A 24,628-nucleotide genomic window follows, 5' to 3' on the forward strand; every position below is an offset into this window, starting at 1 on the left:
AAATGAACAGACAGCTGACTAGTTAGATTACAGTTCAGGCAGACACAGGCAATAGCCCTCTTTTATTTTTTTTCTTTACTTTGACATAGGTAATGAGGAGAAAAGGCTTTCCACAATTGGTTAATGCCACCTTAATTCTGCAGTATTGCTTGTCAAGCAAGGTACAGCAGTGAACAGAAAAGATAGGTTTAGTCTTTGGTGCTGAGGGCCTGTTCTGGAAGTCAAAGGGCTTTTCGAGTGCTAGCAGTGAGCACTGATCTGTCAGGGCCAGGCCCCAGGTGAGGCCACAGAGTTTTGATATAATTCAGTCGCTTCCTACCTCATGGTACATTTCACAGATAATAAGACAGGTACATCTTTCTGAGAAAGGCCTGACCATGTTGAAAAACATGCAGAGCACTACTCATTTAATGATATAGACAAGAGTAAATCTTGGTGATATATATTAGTCCCGTGAACTCCCAGAATTTCACCATTCCTTTCTTACCCAAGCTGACTGTACCTGCTCAGCTTGATCTCTACTATGCAGCAGAAGAGGAAGAAACTGCGTCCATCAGCCCTCTGCAGCCCCCGTCCATCCTCCCAGAACAAAACTCCCTTAGAAGTGCCTCACATGGGTCCAAATTCAAGGCCCAGCTCAACTCTTGCTCCTGTGAGAGCGTGTTCACACAAGTACTCCATTCAGTTAGGGTAGTAGAGATGGTTATTTTATGAAGGTTCTTAAATCATAGAATCATAGAAATCACAGAATGGCCTGGATTGGAAGGCACCTCAAAGATCACCCAGTTCTACTGCCCTTCCATGGGCAGGGACACCTCCCACCAGACCAGGCTGCCCAAAGCCCCATCCAGCCTGGCCTTGAGCACCTCCAGGGATGGGGCACCCCCAACCTCTCTGAGCAGCCTGTGTCACTGCCTTACCACTCTCTGACTGAAGAATTTCCTCCTAACCTCTAATCTAAATCTCTCCTCTTTTAGTTTAAAACCATTTTCCCTCATCCTGTCATTACCTGATTGAGCAAAGAGTTGCGCCCCATCTTTTTTGTAAGTCCCCTTCAAGTACTGAAAGGTATTTAAATCTTTTATGTACATACACCTTTATGTACAAAAGTACATAAATCACAAACAGTTTGCACATTGCAACATTTTGCAGATGTCCTCATTGGCACAGCATAGGTTGATTGGTCATGGGCCATCTACTACTTGGTATGACGCAGCAGTGCTCTGGTGTCTTTGTTCCCCAAAGCTTACAGCCACAGTCAGCCCGTTGCACCCAAAATGCCTTGTACTGCTGGAGCTGTCTCTCACTGCGAGGCTTGTGGTGTCACCTGTCCCAGCATGTTTTCCCTGGTCCAGACCAGGGCTTTCCTACGAGCAGCGTGTAGTTCCCTTGTTTTGGATGTTGCACTGTGGAACCCTAGGGAATCCAGAAATACTCCAGTTACATGTGATTAAAGCGTGAACTGATTTTTTGCTAACCACCATTGCAGAGGTGGGCATTGTCTATGGGTATTACAGGTGAGAAACAAGCAAACAGGCCTAGCTCCTTTCCAGTGAGCACAGAGCCTACAGGCATCTCGAGGACTCTAGAAATTGCTTCAGTCTGTGCGTTGTCTGTCACCATTCCTTCTCTTCTGTGCCCACCAAGCCAGTGGTAGTTGCTGCTCATGCCTTGTGGGTTGATTGTGCTCAACTTCTCTGATGCTGCATACAAACACCTCGAGAGTAGAGTTTCTAAATAAACGTAAGTTCTTTTCTTACACACCTTCCTCTGCACTTGCAGAGATTATTATTCTTACTGGTTATCTTCCCATCTCCTTAGCAATATGCATTCTGCCGTGTCTCAACGGAGGTCGCTGTGTGGCTCCTTACCAGTGTGACTGCCCTGCTGGATGGACTGGATCACGGTGCCATACAGGTAAAACGCCTTTTACCTGCATTTTTTTTCTAATTTTTTGTGACTCTGCTGTCAATACATAGCACAGTTTACTAAGGACTCTTTAGCAACTCACAGGCTTCTCACAGGAAAACCCAGTCCTAAAATAATATTCCCTGAGCATTTGCTGTCCTCAGCTGCAGACTATTTTCAGAGTAGTCCATGATGCATCTTAACAATCCTCAGAGAAATTTAGTCCCAGAAAGGACAAACAGCATTCAGAAGAGGGCTGTCTGCAAAAAGAAGTACAGTAGCGAGAGGATAGTATATGAGCTTCACAGAAGAGCCAGGACATTGTTTATGTACTCACTCATTACTGTACGCATTTCACCACTGGACTCAGAAGCAAGTTGCAGGTTTTGCTGAGGTTTCTCACCACATAGCTGTCTGGTGTGGGGGATTCCCACTTGGTGCCTAAGTGCAAAGATAATAAGAGATGGCAGAGCAAAGCAAGGATGTATTTAAGGATGGTTGAGTTTAATGGTTTCATGGATCGCTTAGGTATCACCTAAGTTCTGTGAACAAACATAATGTGCAGAGTGGATCTGTTGCTTGCACCTAACTGAGTTTCAATGGCATGTAGCACACCAGGGTAGTCAGGGGAGCGATTCTAGGTGCCAGACCTGTGTCCTGGCAAGTCAGTTTGTGTTAGGTGAAGCTGATTTGCAATTACAGGTAATATTTGAACCAAGGTTTGGCATACTTGGCTCCACAAGTCTGAACAAAAGGCAGCTTTTTAAAAACTTGTCCCTGTAGAAATAGCCAATAAAACTCATAGAGACAGAGTGATCATTGAAATGTCTTTCAATCATTACTGAATCTCAATCATTAATAAATGTTAACTACTTTTTTAAATTATTATAGAGTTTGCTCACTGTATTTTTGTTGTTCAGGTGCACCTTAACTGAGCGCTAACAGGGCCTTAACATGAAAGCTGGGCTTTGCCTTCCTGCAGGTCTTTCAAGTGGTTAATTGGGTGAACTCCAAGAAGAATGCATGCTGTTGTTAATGAATGTTCATGTTCAAAATTTCAGAGTAACCAATATAACTCAGAACTGCTGTTTTTTGAAGGGACACTAGCCTAGCACGTAATGCCGTATTTCCTCAAGTATTTTGGAAACTTTGCAGCTGTAACAGCATAGGTGTTTGGAAGAACAGATGGCTTTTTTAGTTCTGGGCCAGCAATTCAAATCTGTTCAGGCTGACTTGCTTCTCAGTAGCTCAAGGAAAAAATCTGGTGGACAACTCCATCTGTGCCAAAATCCATTCAACAAAGTACACAAGCACCATTTATGAAGTTACTACACCAATTCTTGTTTCACTTCCTGGTTGTGACGTTTTACCATAACAGAGCAAAGTGAAATGGGAAATATCTGGATTAACTGCTGGTCTCACAGGAATAATTAGGTAAATGAAGTGAGAGGTGAAGATGTTTCATTCATATTCTTCATTCCAGAATCTGAAGTCATTTTCAATATGAGAAGCCCGGCACACTTAATTGCACAGGGATGGTCTCTCTTTATAACCTCCTGCCATTGTTTGTTGTGTTTTGGCCCAGAGGAGTCAAGTAGACTATTTCCATCTCCTTTACACATTCCTGGGATTACTCATTTCCATTTCCTGTAATTCTATTCTAATCAGTGTTTCCAGTGATGCATATTACTGGCAAAAGTACTACCCAAAGTTTCTCTTCCCTGGTGTCTTTAAGTCTATCCTCTTAATATGTTGTTATCTGCTTGAAAGACTTCATGCTTTTCAGCAACCCGGTGTTAGAAATGTTTGTGTAGGAAGGAGCTCATTAAGTGAATCTCTGAATCTGTTCTGTAAATTGTGTGGTGCTTTATCTCCTAGTCTCAAAACTGATAGGAAGCCTCGAAGCTTTCACTTTCTCTGTTTGGCTGCCTGATATCCTTAGGTTTGGCTGTCACACAAAAGCAGGTGCTGCTGTTTCCCGGCACTATCATATGAGGAAGGCTTGTGCTTGTTCCCTAATTCAGATGCCCCATACCCCCTAGTCACACATCTTAGGGATATCCAGTGCCTTTTACGAACTTGCTGTCATTCTCTGCTTACTTTCTTTGTCTCCATACAGGTGCCATTGTGTGAACTCTTACTCCTTGCCTGCTGTTGATGTGTAAATGGCTTCTTGACCTTTAATTCCCTGTTTGTTCTACCTCTTTCTGGACTTTTTACCACATCTGGTTTCTGCTTGTCCTGGCTGCTGTTCAGCCATCACATTCCTGTCAAATAAACATCTACGTTTTCTTCCTAGAAATGAGGCCTATTTTTCTGTTGATCTTATGACTTTTCTTTTCTAATCCCTCCTCCTGTTCCCACTTGCATTCCTTTTCTGCCTCAATCTGGGGCAAAAAGAACAGAATTTTTAAGGCAACATAAAAACATGTACTGGCTCTTCAATGCAGGTCATATAGTGCAGCAGACAAAAGAATTAGTGGAGAGGTTCAAATCACATTCAGCAGAGATGAGCCTCTAAGACTGCCCTTTCCAAAGCAAATCATCTTTTACAAGAAGCCCGAAGCTGACATTTACTGTTGTAGCTTTGAGTGCAGTCTGTTTGTAACAGAACAATGCAGGCTGGATTTTCAGTGTGCCGTTCCTTAACAGCTTCGATTTGGTATTCTCACTAACACAATGTGTGTGTACATTTGTATGCAGCTGTTTGCCAGTCGCCTTGTTTAAACGGTGGGAAGTGCATACGACCAAATCGATGTTATTGCCCCTCATCATGGACTGGACATGATTGCTCTAGGTAAGTGTTGCTGAGTGCTCTCCCATGGCTATGCTGTTTGGCTCCTACTGAGCAGTAACTTTGAAGACTGCAATTAATTTCGCAGAAGAGCATCTCTAGGTCCTGTAAATCAGTGGTAACTGGACAACTCACCGTTTATGGGCAGTCTGGAAAGACCTTAGAGACTGCTCTGCCACGTGGTTGCCAAACGTATGGAAATCACAGGAAATGGCACATTTATGTGTGAGCAAGCAGGCAAACCTGCAAGGTTTAGCCTTATTGTAATGCTGTAAGTGGAGGTGTTTGCTCTGATGTAATACAGGATGTTCTTCAGGAAAGCCGGGTTGCCTACTCTCAGCAAGCATTCAGTTTGAACTCTGTATACCTCAGCTGCGTCCAAGTTGCAGACTAGGGCTATGCAACAGGCGTTGTAAATGATAATTCTTCTTACACTTAGTGTTGGGTGGTGTCATTATTTAGAATAAAACACAGTGACTTCGAGTCAAGTCCCAGTTCAGATTGCCTGCCAGTGCCATCCCTGTGCCAGGAGCCACAAGGACTGGCCTTAGATCTTGTTCACGTATGCTCTCTTTTGCAGAATTTTACCTGTGCTTGTGCTTTGGTTTGCTGATTCATGTCTAACAGGGCCAGTAGCGGAGGTTTTCAAATCAGCAATTGCCATCGCAATGCAAGGCAGCATCTAAAAGCCTTAATTGCAGCTTTGTTTTTTAAAGATGATTTGTGAAGTTCGGGCATTTGGCTTCCAGGGGAGTCTGAGCAGGACCCAGCTGCCTTTGGAAAGCTGCTTTGTTCCACGCTGCCATTAAGAGCCATTTACGGCCCTGAAGATGGAAGGCAGGTGGAATTGTAAGGATGTTGTTGTGGTCAGGAATCAGATACAATAACACAACGTGCAGCGTGAGTTCTCCTGCTCCCCACATGGAAGATTAATGAGGGCCATAAAACACATACTGGCAAAAATATTTGTACCTCAACTCCTCACCAGCCATGACAGCCTGTCTCTCTGATGTACCATTCATCTTAAAGCTCCAGAAGAGGTACCTGCTTCAGAAATTATGTTGTCCAAAATGAATAGTTTTCATTTGTGCTTATATATATATATATATATATAAGTGAAGCAGCTTAAATTTACTGCCAACAAACAGTATTTGGCTTTAGGCTGAAAGTTACAGATCTAAAGTCTGATCATATTTCCATTTAGAATATGAAGCAGGGGAGCCCAAATCCGCTGGATTTATCAGCCAAAAATTCTAGAGTTTATCGCTGAGAATAACCCTCTGAGAGTTTCAGGCTGTTACCAAACTGGACTGCTCTTGTTATTATTTTTTTTGTGTGTGTGTATTATTTGTTTGGTTTTGGTTTGGTTTGGTTTGGTTTTTTATTGTTGTCTGGTTGTTGTTTTTTTTGTGGGGTGGTTGGTTTTTTTTTGTTTGGTTGGTTTGTTTTTTTTGGTTTTTTGTTTTTTTTGTGCAGGTCCACAGCTACAAGCAGCATTGTGAAACCCGAGAGAAGGTGGACGATTGGCCCTGTAGGCTTGTGGTCCAATAGCTCATCCCTTCAAGGGTTGTTTGAGAGGAAACTTTCCACACAGAACTGGAGGGGCTGAGGGAAGATGACAGAAACAGGCAGTCGGATCTGTTCTGTATTTTGTTAAACATTGGCCTCGCCCCCGGTGGCTCTTTACTGGGTATGATACTGTGCTGAGGACTTAAAACCTATACAGGCAGAACAGGAGTAAGTGCCATGATAGCAAAGATTCGCTGTTGCGGGTTAACTAGGTGTGATTTATAATGGGAAGTTGAAAGGGCCAGAAGCTTTTATCAGCATCCAGGACTAGATGAGCTCCAAACCAGTCCGTGATGAGTCATGGTTTACATTAGACATCATCTCCCTCCCTTTCCCTCTCTATGTACTGCCTTGAGCTATGGCCCTCTAATCCCTGGTGCAGTTTCAGACACCTTCACCACATGCCTCGCTGTTGATCTTCCTCTGTATGCTCACCACAGCACTGATTTTATTTTGTTTGTTTTGTTTTGACACAGGAAACGGAAGGCTGGATTCTATCCCTTTTAACAGCAGAGCTGCAGTTTTACACTCAGAAACCTTTCTTCAACCTAGGTACCAGGGCTTGGAATTTAATGCAGTGTAAATCACATCCATTGCTTCCCTTCCCCCCAGCTCCCTTGTTTTGTATTTTTTTTGTGATATATTTTTTCTATACACTCCATTTTAAAAGAAATCCTCTGTATTTTCCATTTACAAAAGTATTATCAAATATATGCTGCTACACACACACCATACACGCATACACATACAAAGGCAAAGATTCCTCCTGTCCACTGAGGAAGCAGTTGTGTATGGTGAATGGTCCCTCCCATTTCTTACACACAGTAAGCTAATTAAAACTTACTATACTGCCAACCGTGATTAAACAGAATAATGTGGCAATTCTGCTTATCATCTGCCAAAGCACATTGAAATCCAGCAATCCAATAGTAAAGAATAGTTACGTAAGGCTAACCAAGCAGCTGAACTTCGCGTCGGGCCTGTTTCTGAACACACGCTGATGTAAATTAGAAGTACATCTGATAAAGCCCATATTGTAACCAGAGTTTCTGGTAGACATAAGAACATTCTGTAATGTTCATTATGTGACACTAGCGTCCTTGGAAAGTGACTTAATGGAAGGCATTGACATGGATTTTACCTGAGATTTATTGGTAAAATGGTCAAAAATGTAAAAGAGATGAGAGAACATCATTTCGTTTGGAGAAAGACAGACACTGTCTAGGCAACAACAGCCTCTGAGGCTTTTTGATTTACAGGCAGCTCAGGTTTCATTCTTAGGGCTGGATAATCCAGGGTGCAGCAGTGGGCAGCGGTCAGACCGCTGGAACCGATGCTTCCCACTTGGCATGGGACTCACCACCACTTGCCTGCAACCAGCACCCCTTTCCTGTGTAAATTACGCAGCACATGTCTAGCAGCTGCCTGCCAAGTGAAGGCTTTTGATGCACAGGTTTTGAGTCCTGACTAGCCCTGGAGTAGGGAGAGAAGGCACAGTAGTGTTTACAGGCGAAACTTTGCTATTTGCGTACAGAAAGGTGGTATTTGCGTTACGCAGAACCCTCAGAGAACTGGAAAAGGCCTCTCTTGAACACACACGCGGGCAGAAATGCCTGGCAGGGAAAGAAATACTGAGAGCTCATGTGCTGTCAGATTTCTCTTTTGCACACTGCCGATCCCATTGCATGTGAGAGCAACGCATACTTGAGTGCCGTCATTAAGTCATGCTCTAATGAACCGAGATGCCAAGCCTTACCTACGGTTAAGCGGTGTGGTGAAATTGTAAGGTGAAAATCACACACATGTGTTGAGGTCAAATGTTTTGCTAATTATATCATCAGATAGCAAAAAGTCTGACCTATGAAAGAAGATGTTAGAGTGAGAACCTGAGAACCATTTATCAGAAGCTCCATTTTCCCCAGTAATAATAAAAAAGCATGACTGGCAGCCAACACTACAAAAGAAGGAGGAATAAATTTTGTTCTCTGCAACATTACTGCTTAGTTACCCTCTGGATTATGAGTGTGCACACCCTGCCCCACCCTTTCCCCCTGTATAAATTTACCTTCCTTTTATGAATGCACGAGAGAAATGTGATATGACCCAAAAATGAGCTGATAGCTATGGGACTAGGCCACTAGAAAATACTGACACATAACTGATGGCTGTTATGACCAAACAAGCCCAAGACCAAAACAAGTGAACATGCGAAAACCCCAGAAGAAACAAGTGAAGTTGTGAGCCATGAAGAGCTTTCAGCCAGCTGGAAGAAAAGCAAATAGGTAAGGAATAGTAGTTGTTAAGGGACGAGCCAAATTTGACTGCAGGTTCCTTCCTGGTAGGAGCTGCAACCAGCTGAAGAGTTGTTGTTTCAGCTCCTGTGAGCTTCTGTTTGTCATGGATAACACATAGCCACAATCTTCTGGCTCCCAACTTGACAGCCATCAGTGTTTACAACTTTGGTTCAAGGTGGTGTTTAATAAGTAATATCCACGCTTCATCACATAGTCGCCACCACGTGTAGGCGCTTTTTTTCCTTGACCTTCTTGCTGCTGTAAACCGTGGATGATGCGCTGCAGTGAGCAACGTGGGATACGTCAAGGGAAAGAGTGCATCAGCCAGAAAAGCAGATCTTTATTTATGTCACTCTCATGTTTTAAAAAGTAAATGGTCCCGTTTTCAGTGTGCTTCTCTGGTACGTGCCCTCACTGCCCTGGTGATCTCCAGAGCAAGACAGCTGTGGTTAGGAAGGTGCTCAGAGCTGGCGGGACATCGCTGGAGACTTCTGGGGCTGAGGGTTGGCTTTTAGCACTGCAGCTTCACACTAGTGACTAGTACATGGAGTTTGGGGATATACTCAGTCAATACGTTTCATAAGCTGATGTGGTGGTAGGACAGAGTAGCTGAAACTATAGGCTGTTATATTAGTGCTGTTGATGATGCTTTGATACTCGCTGGAATATTTTCCCTTCCCCGTTCTGTGCTGTATTGTCATTTATGTCACTGCTTGTTGTGTGTGTTAAACGACTTCTGTGTGATGCACTTTACACTGTAAATAAAGTTGCACCCTGTTTAGTACCCATACGGAGGCAATATTGCATTTTTTCGTAGCACCTAGCAACAACAATGTCTAGCTACCCTTTTGAGCCTGATGGAGGATCATGAGTATTATGAAAACAGAGCTCTACTCGGGGGAAAAGATGAAATAATTGCCAGTAATCTTAGATACGTGTGCTGGATTATCCCAGATCCTCAGATTAAAATGCAGTTAGCACGTAATTTTTCAGATCCCCTCTGCCGTTAGAGTGCATTTCAAAACCCGTAGGGGCTGAGCTTATCCTTGGCACAAACAGATGCTTTAAAACCTGCTCCACTCACTGCTGACTCCAGATGGAGGTTCAACTTGTTTCATTCTGCACTGGCAGTGGAATTTTTAAAGCCATGGAGACCTCTATACTGAGAGACAATCGAGGTGAAAAGTGTACGATAACAGAAAGAAAACTGTAACTCCAATACCACACCTCCACACAAGGAGTGTGTATGACATCGCAGTGAAAAGATTTAGGGTGTGGGTTTTTTTCAGGTAACGTTACTAAGCCTTTCCGTGCTTTGATACATGGGTGTAGCAAGAGGAGATTTCAGAGTGCCAAAAGCAGTTTCAAAGCCTTCCCGTAACCCACCAGCCCAGAAGGTGGCACAAGGTTACAGAGAGTGCTGCTAATGAAGCCCTGAAATTTGATGTGCATCTGATAGGAAAGAGGCAAATCTACAAACAACATTAATCCTCCAAATACTGCTAATAATCCCGCGTCGGAACAGCTGGGCTGCCCTTGCACGTGGGCTCTCAAGCTGCAGAATTACAGAGCACAGCCCTAACTAAAAGGAAGAGCGGTGAGAGCGGGGCTCTCGCCCTGCCCTGAAAGTCAAACAAGCTGAAAAGCTGGAGGGAGCTGCTGACACTTGTATCTCCGTATAAAAGACACTGCTCTTCACGGGGTGATGGACATGGATCTTGGGTGCCAGATAGTCTGGGGATGGACCAGGGTGACCGCCTCGCCCTGCACGTGTGGCCTGGTGGAGGGGACACCTGGTTCCTCCCTGCTGGTATCGTGCTGTGACACCACCAGCAGGTCGCTTCATCTTCCCCTTTCATGGGAAAGACAACCCTTTTGTTCTCCACCAAAGCACTGCAGATAAAAGCAGGTGAGATTTAAGCACGATTGTCGTCATTATTAAGGGCAAGCCTCCCTGCAGAGCCCTGAGGGGAGCGTAAATGCCTTCAGACAAGGAGTGTCTTCCCGTGGGGGAGCCCACAGTCTCAGCTATAGACTTGAGATCGCTTTTTTGGCGACTGGTTAAAAGCACGGGAAGGAACATGACCTTACCACCTCAACTGCTCTCCTCGTGGCTTGGCATCCCTGCCCATGGCAGGGGGTTGGAACAAGGTGATCTTTGAGGTCCCTTCCAACCTGAGCCATTCTGTGACACTGTTCTTGGTGGTGGGGACACCCACATGAAGGGACGCAGCAAAATCAGGGCAGCTTGTGTGTGCACCTCACTTCTGTCCTGGTGTCCCCTGTCTCCCAAAACCACGACGCTATGGCAGCGTGGGCCAGCCCAGACCAGCACCAGTTCAGATCCATCCCAGCATCCGGGCACATGGCCAAGAGCAAGGAGGGCAAAACGAGGGGCCGCACAGCGCAGCAGGGACAGAAACCTCAACAAAACTGCTGTGCTGCGCGTGTAGGGCCCCGCCAGGGAGACACGAAGGGTGCTTAGCGTGCCCTGCAGTTGAAAGCAGGCTGAGTCACTGCGGGATTACAAGAAATAGGAACACCCGTGCCTGCTGCCCGTGTAGGAGAGATGTCTGCCCGGCGCCTGGCGCGGGGTGCAGGAGCCCAGTCAGGTATTGCGAGGCCGGGTGTCTGGTTGGATTTTATTAAATAGCTGGGTTAACGATCTGGGGTAAGGGATAAGCAGCTCGTTAATTAATCCTGCTGGTAATGAGCAGGGAGGTGCTGCGAGCAACTGTGGGAACGAATTACATAAAGGGAGGATGATCATATTAAGGGGGAAATGACGTGAAATTAAAGTTGGGAATGACGAGTCGGTGCTTCCTGAGCAAAGAAATAAATAAAATAAAACAAATGTGCCTCTGGGGAGGGAGGCGTAAGGGCAGGCCTCTGTTTTGAAGAGGCTCCTGCTGTTTTCTGGGTTCTTGCAGGGTATTCATGGAAAGAGGAGAAGGAGTGAAGGGGAGGAATGCAGACAGCCTGCCCAGGGATGCACTGACACTTTGGGAAGCATCAAACACAGACACTGAGGATTAGAAGCAGGAGCCCTGTCCTCCCAGCTACATTTCCAGGGCCATCCGTAACTGCACCTTAGGTCAGCAGAGGTAGAAGCGGATGGCAGAGGTGGAGGTGCTGGCTTACATGAGAGCTCTCCTCTTCCATCTTTTGGTCTCCCAGTCGTGCCCACGTGTGAGACCTTCCCCCTGGGCACCTCAGCCGCACACGAAGCTGCGTGCAGGAGCAAAGCATGGCTGCAGCAGGGCTGGCTTGGCTCTGCTGCTGCTGGTGGTGCAGTGCCGAGCTGCTGGGCCAAGCGATGCAGCCCAGATCCTCAGCAGATGGGCTCCGGCGTGGCTCGGTTGCCGACCGCAGCCACGCGTAGTTAATTTCCACAGCAAGGCTGGCAGATACCAACGCTATCTGCAAAGACAGGGGTAGTAACGCACAGGCACTGAGTGATCTGCCCTGATGTGCAGTGGAGACAGGGAGATCCGGCCTGTGCTGGGGCTTTGCGGCACCAACCCCAGCCCCTCGGTGCTGCCGATGGCCCCCGGGCAGGGCTCGCACCCAGCTGGGCTCTCAGAGGTGTTGCAGCTCCTCTGAGGATGCAGGAGGGGGTGTCCCACACCTCGCCTCTGCCTCAGAGGGTGTGGGAAACCCCTGGGGAACCACACGGCCGATCACACAGGGTGGTCACCGGGACCATAAATCAGCAGGGAGGAATAAAAAAGAGGCAGTGGGTAAAAACCTGAGTCTCGATCTGAGGGGGGGGGGGGGGGGTTGGCTCCCAGGCTTGCCATGCCCTTTTTGCAGCCTGATGGGGAAGGATTGCAAAGGCGTATTTGCTGCTGAAGAAGGCCCCTAGTAGAACAAGGGAAATAAATAAATAAATAGATAGATAAATAGATAAATAGATAAATAAATAAATAATCCTTCAAAGGTAGCCAGCTGTGTCAGGGCTCTGTTTGCCGATGGCTGGGCTTGCCTGGTAAGACCCAGGCTGTGCCCCAGGTATTCCCGACAGCAGCTGCAGCAGCCCCTTCCCGCCCCGCCTCCATGACCCCAGCCCTGCTCCAGATGCTGTCCTGCCCCCAAAAGCAGTGCCAAAACCACTTTTCCACTTCCCGTCTGATTATTTTCCACGGAGGTGGTGATGACGTCCGGCTGGCAGGCTCAGGGCACGCAGGTGGCATCCTCTCCTGGTGGCACGCACACGGGCTGTCCCGTGTTGCCCAGTGCCACCACCTCCCAGTCCCCGTGGCTGCAAACGAAGCCCGGGCAGAAGCCACCTCGTGCCCGAGACGAAGGCTGGCGCCAGGTGGGGAATGGGAGGACAAAACACACCTTTACTGCCTTCCTCCTCATTAGCACACCTGCTGGCCGTCCCCGGGGGGTGTTGTTGTTGCTGACTGCTTTAATTGCACAGGAAGGCGGGGAGGGAGCAGCGAGGTGAGGTGGGGAGCTCGCCCACCCTCCTTAAGCCCTTCCTGCCCCAGGACCACCTCTCCTGGTGGCCGAGCCCCCCACGGGCACCTGGGACAGGAGAGATGATGGCTTTTTTTCACATCCTGTGCTGATGGAGGTGCTTTTCCCTTTTTCTTTGCTCCAGGAGAAGCTTGTGAGAAGGGACTGGAGCTTCCCAGACATGCTGCCGGGGCAGGAAAAGGTGGTTTACACAAGGTGGTCACACTTGGCCCTTTTTCAGTCCAATCCCTTTTGTTTTTCAGATGGCTTTTCCAGTTTGCCGAGCTCGCTGTCAGCCCTGCTCCTGTGCTCCAGGGCAGCACCTCCCCACTCAGCACTGCCTGCAGAGGTCCTGTCCCCGTCCCACGTCCAGGTCAACAAGAGGAGCACCACGTGGGGACAGACCAGCAAAATAAAACAGCCCCTGCAAGGCGCTCTCCCAAAAAGCTGCTATTGAGGAGAGGCCCCGGCCCCATGCAGGAATGCCCTGCTGGTGCATCCGGGCTGCATCTGCGCAGGGCCGGTCACATTTTTGAAGGGCTTTGCCCCTCCTGCAAGGAGAAAAAGTTTGCCGGCACTCCCTGCAAGCAGGAGCAGCATGTCAGGGCAAGAGGAAATCTGCGGGCTGCAAAATAGCTCCGCGTGTCGCCTGACGAGGCTCCTCCTGACGCTCGTAGCTGAGCGCCCGGCTGCTGGTAGCGACAAAGCGTGACGCACCTGAAAAATAACCCAGCGCCTCGTTGGAAAAGCCTTTGTCCCCCATCAAGCTGCATTTCTTTTCGAGCCATTCATCCTTGGGAGGAAATGGTTTTGAAATGTGGAGCACAACTCACCTCCTGCGCCACCTGGGGCTCCGCTCTCGGGAGCCGGCTCGCCTGCGCCTGGGGCTGCTGGCGGTGCCACCGCGGCGCTGAGGGAGCATCCTCGATGAGGATGGGGCTTCCTAAAGCCAGGCCGTGCAGCGTGTATGGAGCTGGCTGCTTTAACTGACAGTCAGCAACCCCCTCGGTGCACAGCAAGCCTCAGCAGAGGACTCTGGATAGGTAGGGGAAGCCTGCCGTGGGCACCAGCCGGACAGCGTTTGACAGACACTGACCAGCACCCAGATAAACCCCTTGGTCTTGTTTAAACCCATCAACAAGGATTTAATAAGTGACTGCACAGCCTTGGCTGGCCATTTCCCCAGAAACTCATCAGCAGGACTCAGGCTTCTTGTGACCCCCTCTGCCAGAGGAAGGCCTCGCTCAGAGTGTGCACAGAAGGAGCACACACACTTATATAAAAACCTGTTCAGCTATAAAATAACAGACTCGAGGATTCACAGAACTTGTTTTTCCTCATACAAAGGCTCTGCCTTGTCTTGTGCTCCTACAAAGCAGGGTAAGGTGACCCAGGCTTACAAAGGAATTTGGCACTGAGGGCTGAAGTGTTATTACTGCACCGGCCAGAAATATTCAGATAACTGCAGGAAAACACAGTGGTGATGTGGCTGTGGGTGACGGTGCCCTGTCTTGCACCACCAAGTTTCTTTAGAGCTAGAAGAAAACAAGCTTTGTACAAAAGAGGAAGGGGCTGGCCTTTTCTTTAAATTATTTTTTAAGTAGCAAAACAGCAAGAACTACAGACGAGCGTGGACAACGGGAGGCAGGTGAGAAATACTTGCCACTGGGGTTGTAACTTGGGGACCCAGCTGAAATCCCCCATCCCTGTTTGCAGCCACTCCTGGCCACTGCTGGCATCAAGATATCGAGATCTCTGGGCCTCTTTGCTAGCCCAGCCTGGCCATTTCAGTGCCTGTACCTTGGGTACAGGGCTGCTGCTGGCTTCACATCACTCCTACGGCTTCCTTTTGAAACCTCTCCCTGTTTTTCAGCATCTTTCTAGGAGCTCCCAGAGATGGAGGAGCCAGAAACAGCTTTCTAGCAAGCTCTCCTGCTCCCTGTTCCCTTTTCAACACGCCTAGTGCCCCATAGAATGGAAAATTCCTGCTGAAGAGCACATCGAAGAGCCAACAACAAGCAAAAACACTGGCCTTTTCTGAGTCAGTTAGCAGTTTCTCCATTCTTCATCTCCTTTCACTCGTAACTTCCCCATTTTGGGGTGGCTGTGCTTCAAGAGTCCTCCTCCTGGTTCCCATCCCGCTCGCCCGTGGTCTGTGCACACCCCCACTGACACCAGTGGGAGAGCAGATTGTTTTCTGCAGACAGTCTCACCTCTGTATTCGGAGAGGACTGAAAAGGGGGAAATGAGCCTAGCACTGTGCGTTTTGCACTCCGTGTTTTTCTTCAGAGACATCTAAACTTAAAACAGACAGAGGGGCGCAAGGACTGCACTCCGGGAAGAAAAGCATTTTACTAATGCCCAGGTACACGAGGTTGGCTTCCTGGGCTGCCAGTCAAAGGAGTCTTTGGTGGTTTTGAAGCAACCAAAACAAGGATGTGGGAAAGAAAGGCCAGCCTTATCTCCCGACAGGCCTGCACCCTCCTGTGGGGGATGCAAGCTCCTCTTGTATCTCACCGTGCCACATTTACTGGCCGTGACCTCCTCGCTGGGTGGAGCGTAACACAGAAAGCTCTGAATAATTTAATATTGACCCAGCAGGGGAGGACGCAAATAACTTACAGATTGTGATCGAGGCGGCTTTAAAGGAAAAAGAAACATCTCACTGCAGAGGAGAAACGTTGTCTGATGCTAAACGACAAGATGTGACTGCTGAGAAAACGAAACCTCGTTGCGTGGTGCTGCTCCTGGGTGAAGTTTCTTGAGCATGAGCACGGAGGTTTGTAGCGTGGCTTCTCATTAAAGAAAAAGTCCCCAGGAAATTTGCTGAAGAGGAAGAAACGTAACGCTGAGCTTGTTTTGCTGAGTCAGAATGATGCAAGGGTGCTCGGAAGGAACAAACACGGGCTTTTGAGTCACCTGATAAAATCGTGTACCTTGACTATCTCTTCACTCTGCTGATAGCAAGTGGCTTCAATGAGCAAAATCCTCAGTAGGGGTGCTGATCTTTCCTCGTAATGCACTTTGTTTGCATGTCCCTTGCTTTGTCATGTGCCCTGTGCAGTACGCAGGCACGGGGTGAACTCCTGCACACCTCACCACCAGGCTGCAGCCTCGAATAAAGACAACTGACGTTAAGAAAGAATAAATCACAGAATCGTAGGATCACAGAACGGCTGAGGTTGGAAGGGACCTCTGGAGATCGCCTGGTCCAACCCCTGCTCAGGCAGGGACAGCCAGAGCAGGCTGCCCAGGATCAAGTCCAGGTGGCTTTTGAAGATCTCCAAGAAGAAAGGCTGAAGCAAACATGTGTCTCTAATGGCTCAGTGTCACTAATGGGTGTTCTTCTGGCCCCGCTCCATAGTATAGCAATGGACTGTCAGCAGAGCTCTTACAGCAGTGCCCAGAGAGGAGACGTCTTATGTGAGCCACGTCCCTCTGGGAGGCTCAGCTCCAAACCATGTTTGTGCTTAAAGAGCAAAGGATGTAAAAAGGGCTTTTAAATTTGGTGAAAAGGGGATGGGGGAGAGCATGATTTTCAGAAAAATACCCACTGGTGCTTTTACTCTTCACCAAAGGGCAGCAGGGAAGGAAGTACAGTGGGCAAATACTTTTTCCTCCCACCACCCACCACCCTGCCTTGTGCTGGGAAGACCACCAGCAGTTCCCACCCCTGGAAAAGGCTCAGGAGAGGGGCTTGCAGCCCACAGTGGGCAGGCTTTGCCCCAGAGCAGCAGATTCGGAGGGGCAGTGGCTGACCTGGGGCAGAATGTCCCATCCACGCACACCCACTGCCTCCACATCCCCACTGAGCCTGCGGGGCTGCAGAGGGGGGACACGGTGCTCAGACAGCTCTGAGAGCAGCTCCTGCATGGCAGGCAGAGAGCTGGCAAGTGCCAGCTTGTTGCTGCCGGCTGAGGGAAACCCATTTATTCCATTTACTCCAGGAGGACTGGGCGGTGCGATGGCCTGCAATTCCAAAGTCGGTTTGGCAGTGGTTAGGTGGAGGAAAACAGTGGCTGAGTCATCTTTAGTTGTAACGTTGGACAAAATTGGGTCTCAAACATGAAAAAAAAAAAAACCTTTACCCCCCCAGCTCCAGACTGCAGGAATGTGAAATATTGCCAGCTCTCCCAAGTAAAGCAGCCCCATCGGCTACAAGAGGCTGCCATTTCAAGGGCCAGGCCAACAAGCAAACTCATTTCTACACATAACATTTAACAACTTGGGGCATAAAGTGGATTTGAGAGGGGTGAAGAGTGAGGGATTTCCATGGGCACCGTCCCCTTCCTGAAGTCTGTCCTCCAGCGACTAGAATAAAACAAAGCAGGAGTCAAGTTGCTCCTGGGTTTGATGGTGGTAAGACCAAGACCTCAGATACACTGGGATGAGCACTGAGCACCAAATATCCCGAATCATTCCAGATGGAAATGTGTTCTGGGGATTTCATGCAGTTCTTGTTTCACCAACCTGGAGGTTTAGGTCCTACTTGGCAGAGATTATTTCTGTTATGGATATACATAAGAGGGGGTTCTCAGCGTACACCTGTAATATTTTTGCCAATTGTTTTCCCCTTCACTTAGTGGTAACAGAGCATACAGCAACTTAAGCAGGCAATACTAACACACCCACTACAAAACACCTGCTTTCCCCTTCTTTTCTCAACAGCGTTTGCCTCCTGCCCTGTTCATACTGGTGACCAGTCAGCGTGGATGAAGGCCAGAGGTCTTGCTGGAGCCACCAGCTTTATGCTGAGTCCATGCCATGGGGGACAGCCCAGAGCCAGGTGCCCTCAGCACCTTGATCTCTCCATTTTAGCTCCTTTACCAAATTTTCCCAGAACCCCTCAGCTAGCTGCCCACTGGCCTCGCTGTTAAGAGGAGCAAGCCTCTGAGTTCAGGGATCACAAAACACAACAGCAGCAAGCAAGGTGCATCTGCAAAGGCATGCGAGTGTTGATGCTCTGCCAAACTGTGGCCCAAATCCTGCATCCCAAACACTGCCCCTGCACCAGCAGCCACACTGGTGGAAACCAGCATGTGGTCCCATGGCACTGGAAATAGTTTTTGCTGGGAGGTGGTGAGCAACCAGAGAAAGGGGACAGGCTCTCCAGTGAGGAGTTCCTTACGGTCCCATGCTTTTCCTTTCCTTTTCCAAAAATAACCTACCTTGCCACAGCAACAAGCATCCTTGCTGTCTGAGAATGCTGATGGAAACGGGGTCTTTATTCCAGCACTGAAAGGAGCAGTGAGTAAAGAGAGCCCTTAACTTCATTAAAAGCTTGAAGGACTCAAGAACTAATTTGTCTGTCTAGACCAGCACAGTGTCTGGGTGCTGCTTCTCCTCTGTTGTTGCAGCATCTCTCAGAAATGTCGAAATCAGATCATGTTTTTTCAAACTCAGAATTTCCTTTCTTTGTGTTGCATCACCAGCTCTTGTTATTTCCTTTCTGCATTTTTTTCTTCTCTCCTTTTGCATGTCCACCAGTTTTGGGCCTACAGGATCCCTGTGCCCTGCAGCAACTGGGAGGAAGGCAGGGACGTGACCATGCCAGAAGAAAAGCATAAAGACAGCGCTGGAGGTGGGCCCCAGGACATCTGCCACTAGGTCCACATTTCCACCGTGGTTTTGGGATGAGTCTGAGTTACAGAATGTCAAAATAAGCCAAGATGCAAGGGTCCTCAAGTCCAACTCCTGGCTCCACACAGGACCACCCAAAAAACAGACCCTATCTCTGACAGCGCTGTCCAAATGCCTCCTGAACTCCAGCAGCTCGGTGCCGTGCCCACTGCCCTGGGGAGCCTGTCCCAGTGCCCGACCACCCTCTGGGTGCAGAACCTTTCCCTCACACCCAGCCTGACCCTCCCCTGTCCCAGCTCCATGCCGTTCCCTCGGGTCCTGTCGCTGTCCCCAGAGAGCAGAGCTCAGCGCCTGCCCCTCCGCTCCCCTCGTGAGGGAGCTGCAGGCCGCCATGAGGCCTCCCCTCGGCCTGCTCTGCTCTGGGCTGAACAAACCCAGGGACCTCAGCCACCCCTAATATGTCTTCCCCTCAAGACCCTTCACTATCTTTGTAGCCCTCCTTAGGAAGCTCTCTAATAGTTTTATGTCTTTCTTATATTGTGGCACCCAAAACTGCTCACAGTGCTCGAGGTGAGGCTGCACCGGAGCAGAGCAGGGCAGTCACCTCCCTCGACCAGTGGCAGTGCTGGGCCTGAAGCACCCCAAGGTGCGGTTGGCCTGAAGAACATCTCAAAGCAGCTGGGATCCAGGCAGGACCTTCCACAGTCCGTGGCCATGCAGGGCTTCTTAGGTCTCAGAAAAGCTGCTCACCAGTCCAAGGCGTCACTCAGGTGAACCCCTGCAGGAACCCTGACACCATCCCGGGACACAAGACCTTGGAGAAGGTCACCTGAACCCCGGTGGCAGTGCCCAGCCCTCTCGCCCTCAGCCAGAAGCATCTTGCGTCAGGTTGGGGTGCCCAGGGCCTGTTAATAAATGTCACATTTCTCAGAAAGCCCTCATAAGTCATTCAGGTGTTGCCAGGAGAAGAATTGCACTGCTATAAACCCAGATTGTTTGGCTCTTCTTAATTAGCCACAAAGTCAGTAAACATTAACTATGCAGGTGGATCGTGTGATGCACGTAGATGGTTAGGTCCCAGCTGAATGCTTTCATTTATTTATATATTTATTTATTTTGGGGGACCCTGTTTTTGGAGGTGGGCTGTCTGGTGTCTGCAGGAAATGAAGACAAGGCCCCTGCATTTCCCTGCCTCTTTGCTAGGCTCGTGGTCCACTAAGCACAAGTAGCACGGTTGACTTGAAAGCCTCCCCCAAAACCTCAGGCAGAGGTTGAGGTTCATCCCAACTTTACAGGAAGGCTGGAAAGAGACCCGGTGCTTCTCTCCCCTTTGGGCACTGCCACAGCTACGAAGAACAGTGGCTTGGGCCACACAGGTCCACACTTGGTGGGGAAAGCCAAAGTTTTGTTTCCTTCTCATGCTTGAGACACACGATGGATGAGGCAGGTTGAAGGGGAGCCTCTCTGTCCTGGGGGTCTGGCTGCGTGCCTCCTCCAGCCTTCTTGTCTTTGTATGAATCACAGCCACCTTCGAGCACGTGGAAGAGGCAAGTGAGTAGGTGCATGTCTCATGAGGCAGCTAGTGATGTTTTTTCCTGTCTGCTTTAGGGCATCCCAGCAGAAGACAAGTCCTCAACTCGTTTTGATCTGACTAGTGATTTTGGTTGCCCTGGTTTTCAAATACTTTATTACAGGCACCTTCAAGGAGCCTAAGGTTTTTCAGGATGTGGGGATGTGGTGACCATCCTCCCACCCTTCTCTTCACTCTAAAATTGGTCATGTGATACTTTTGCAGGTTGACACTGCATAATTTGCACATCCAAAAATGCAATTGCTTTGAAAACTGTCAGCTGGAGCACTTCCACAGTGTAAACACAGGCTCTTCAGCATCACCTGTTCAGACAAAGAAATGCAACTGCATATGTAATTTTTGGGAACTGGAGCTTCTGCACGTCTCCCTTCAGTGAGAATTACATTTCTGTTCCTGAGCCTCCATAATACCACAGACTCTGTGTTTTTTAAGCTTAGCTCCATGCCCGCACACAAACACCTCTTAACCTGAGTCAACTTCCACTGCATCAGGAGGTGCAGCACACTTGTCTCTGGGCATGGAAGTGACATGCTAATTATTTACACACTGCAGATGCAATCATATACACCTGTAGTGTGGGGGTCCCACAACCCCCTTGCCTAGGGACAGCCAGGGATGCAAGGGCAGGAGGTGGTGCTGAAGTGCTCAAAGTGCTGAAGGCCCAAAGCCAGATTGCTCCTCTATTTCCATCATTCTTCCTCCACACTGCTGTGAGCTCCTTACTGTGTCTGCTAAAATCTCTCCAGGCACCAGGTCTGTCCATTGCATGGTCCCAGCTGGGGCACCAACGTGAGAACAGAGCTGTGGATGTCCTATGAGAGATACCACACTTGCCCCTCTGAAGATAGCGAAGATGACCCAATGCCAAGCATCTGTTCTGTATTTTGGAGGCTGCCACTCCCCACGGAGAACACCATGCAGGCCCTCTGAGTTTAGGGAAGCTGGGGCCAAATTTGTGGTGACCAGGGGAGCACGCAGCACCGGAAGGAGAGGGCTATGGGAACATCACACCCTCCTGATAAGGCTCTGGACAACTCTCCAGCCTCAGCGTGCAAACCACATCAAGCAGTACTAAGTCATCCATGGTGGGTGCATCACTGCTGAAGGTCAAAGTCTTCCAATAGCTCTGTACCTCGTGCAGAAGAAAAGCTGGGAGGTCCCAGCATCTCTCTCTGCAGAAAGGAGAGAGACAAAAGAATTTAAAAATAAAAAATAAAAACAAAAGCTACAGGAGAGGTCAAGAATGAAGTGAAAAGCAACACAGGGAAAAGGCTAAAGAGAGAGAAAGGGAGACAAAGCAAACCAGCCATGTGAAAAGGGGTGGGTGTCAAGTACTTGGAAGCAAAGTTTGTAAAGTACACCAGTTTGTTATATGGATAGGATGTGGAGTGAAATTAAGAGCTGGAGTTCCATTATCCGCCCTTTGCTTCTCAGATGCAGCTTCCCGCAAAAGGCATTAGGCAAGTAAGTGTCCACCCTGGAGACTGGACACCTGAATGGCAGTAGCCAGAGAAAGCACAAGGTGAAACTACATAAGACTGTCTCCGGCATGCATGGATTTTTTGCTTTCTGTTATCGAGCTTTTAAAAAGCAGTTAAGCGAAATTACAGCTTGAAACTTCTCTGCGTTGCTTTACGAAGCATCCAGGCATGACAAGGATCCTGTGTGCTGCTTTTGGCCCAGATGCAAGTGCCACTTCATTGATAACACGCTGAGGAGAGCTGGGTGGTCACTGAACCCGGCACACTTCACTCACAGGAGGTGCACTTGGGATGCAGGGTGCTGAGAGGACCTGGTAGGTGGTGGTGGGGCTGAGCAGGACCCACCAGTCCAGGGACAAGCTCTGCCAGTTCCCTGGAAGAGCAGGGCTGATCCTGGGAAGCAGAGTGCGTGCCAGCCTGCTTTCCTCCTCCTCCTTTTTTTTTTGTTTCTCAGTGTCTCATCTCGTCTTTCAACGAGACATGCTGTGCCAAGTGTTCAAAAGACTCGGGGTAATTGTGCTGCTGGTACGTCATCCTGGGAGAGAGAAGCGTGCTCGCTCTGTGAGTTAGGCTGGCACAGCACACAGCACACCTATCTAATTGTTAAATATTTATTGCGCCTTTAATGGGTCAGTTACAAAAGCAAAATCTTCCAGAAGAGCAGGCTGGAAGGAAAGGGAAAGTGCAATTAAAGGCTCCTGTTTCATTGCAGTGTCAGGGCCAGACGAAACACTCCTAATTTTCATTGAAAGGGGCTGGTCTTCCTATGATAAAATGTGATGTGGCTAATTCCTGTAAGCACTGCCTCCTGGTGTAAGCACCAGTGCGTAAGCACTGCTTAACGCTGGACGTGCCCGGCCACCTGAGACATGGCCAAAATCATGTTTTCCATGAAATTGTCCCCTCTACTGCATCACACAGTTGAGGATATCGGCAGATACCATGGTGTTTTGGGGAGACTCTTGTGTCCTGGGTATGCTCAGGGGAGCGTGAGACTTGTGAGAAGTTAGCACAAGCTGCTGGATCTCACTTCGGTGCCTGGCAAAGCAACAGAGGAGATTACTCTGAGGGATATTGAAAATCACTTGAAAGGCAATGTAGTCATCGGGCAAAGCCAACATGGCTTCAGGAAGGGGAATTCATGGCTATCTAACTTCATGTCCTTTCACAACAAGGTTACCTGCCTAGTGGATGAAGGGAAGGCAGTGGTCCCATGGCCTGCAGGTGCTGCTGCCACCTTTTGAGGTCTTCTGGCCCCGGCACCAAATTTTCACTGATCCCCACCTGGAGGCTTGTAAGGGCCAGGGGTACCTGAGTCCTGCAAAAATACATCCCTCTGTGCTTGCCTACTCCTAGGTGGTGCTGATTAATCCACTCGAGAGCACCTAAATCCAGACCTGACAACTCTCTCTCCCACAGCCTTTCCGTGCATCAGAGAGCCACAACTCACCCTTAACGTGGCAGGATTTCCTGCAGAAACAAAAAAGCCACATTTCCGAGGCCTCCGTGGCCTGCCTGCTCTGCCCTCCGCCAGACACATTCTCCGGTGTGGAGGAGGAAGCAAAACCACGGTCCCGAGGAGCACAAACGTGCCCTTCAAGACCCCTCAGCACAGCCTGACAGCTGTCAACTAACGCTCGTTCCTCTAAGAATCGGGCGCAGATCACACCATATGTCACTTTTTATGTTATTTTAGACATTTGCACAACTGTTTCTGAGTTCCAAGCTGCTGTATGCTTCAGCCTCAGCAGCCAGCACGGACAGAAGTCCTGCAGGGGCACACAGACGTGAGGGGCAGACGGAGGGAAAAGCAACGCTGCCAAGCCACCGACACAAACCGCGCGGGGCTCGCTCTGAGGCCACGGAGGGTGCTCGCAGCGTGTGAGGATGTGTTTCCAAAACACGGGGCAGGCACCGGGAAGTGCAGGAGATAATAAATGGAGATTGAAGTGCTTCCGCGGCGGGGCCCCTCCGGCTGTTTCCGTGTGGGCAATCGCTGGGCTCCCGCCAAGGGGGGAACCGCGGCAGATGCCGGAGTCCTCAAAATGGGGTTTTGAGGACAATAAACGCTAAAAAAGTGTTTATTGCTGGGCACACGCAGGGCTGGAGTGCTGCTTGGTGCTACACCCCGTGCTTCTGGTGGTGGGAATCTAGGTGAAACATGAAGTGAAGTGAAATGAAATGGAAACGAAATAAAACAAATTGAAATAATGAAATAAAATGAAATTTTAAAAATGAAATAAAAAATGGACACTGAAATAAATGAAAATTAAATAAAGTGAAACAAACTGAAATAATGAAATGAAACAAAATGACTTTTTTTAAACAATGAAATAAAAAATGGACATTGAAATAAAAAATGACAATTAAATAAAATGAAATAGAAGTAAAATAAAGTAAAATGAAATTTAGAAAACGAAATAATGGGAAATAGTGAAAATTTCGTTTTAGAAAATGAAATAATGGAAAATGGAATCAGAAAAGCAAAAAATAAATGAAGCAAAATAAAATGAGATAAAGTAAAATGAAATGAAATGAAATCAAACGAAATAAACAAGGAAAAACTGAATAAAAAAACGAAATTTAATGAAGTAAAATGAAATAAAAACGGAATAAAACAAGATGAAACGAAACGAACTAAAAGAAAATGGAATGAAATGGAATGAAATGCAATGACATGAAGTGGGATGGGGCGGACTGGACCGAACTGGGCTGAAACGCAGCACCGAGGCCCCGTCCCCGGGCCCGCAGCCTGGCACTTCCTGCCCGCCGTTACTCAGCACTTCTCTGCCGCCGCCACGCGCCCCCCCCGCCCCAACCCGCCCCAGTGGTTTCGCCCGTCCCTCTCCCTCCCCCCCCACCCCCACCCCCACCCCGCAGCCCCCCAGCGCCGCCCCCCCGCCCTCCTCCCGGCGCCCCTGACGTCACCCGCGCCCGCGGGAAGCCG

The 24,628-nt window shown here is 48.6% G+C and overlaps 1 protein-coding gene and 1 long non-coding RNA gene across 6 annotated transcripts in view; one reads left to right on the forward strand and one right to left on the reverse strand.

Annotated features, from left to right (window-relative positions):
* Positions 1-9,355, forward strand: part of SVEP1 (sushi, von Willebrand factor type A, EGF and pentraxin domain containing 1) — a 128,111-nt gene extending 118,756 nt beyond the window's left edge. For all 5 annotated transcript variants that reach the window (XM_080574207.1, XM_080574206.1, XM_080574204.1 and 2 more), the window contains 3 exons: positions 1,822-1,917; positions 4,612-4,705; positions 6,748-9,355. In XM_080574207.1, the coding sequence (XP_080430333.1) occupies positions 1,822-1,917; positions 4,612-4,705; positions 6,748-6,778 (221 nt within the window). In that variant the 3' untranslated portion in view covers positions 6,779-9,355. The remainder of the gene's footprint in view (positions 1-1,821; positions 1,918-4,611; positions 4,706-6,747) is intronic.
* Positions 8,886-24,515, reverse strand: LOC308185716. Its single transcript, XR_013943672.1, has 2 exons — positions 15,966-24,515; positions 8,886-15,855 (listed from the first exon to the last, which is right to left on the reverse strand). It is a non-coding gene; the product is annotated as an uncharacterized lncRNA (long non-coding RNA).
* Between the last annotated feature and the right edge of the window lie 113 nt (positions 24,516-24,628).

This window comes from Anser brachyrhynchus, assembly GCF_964034855.1.
Source record: "Anser brachyrhynchus genome assembly, chromosome: Z".
NCBI classification, from domain to species: domain Eukaryota; kingdom Metazoa; phylum Chordata; class Aves; order Anseriformes; family Anatidae; genus Anser; species Anser brachyrhynchus.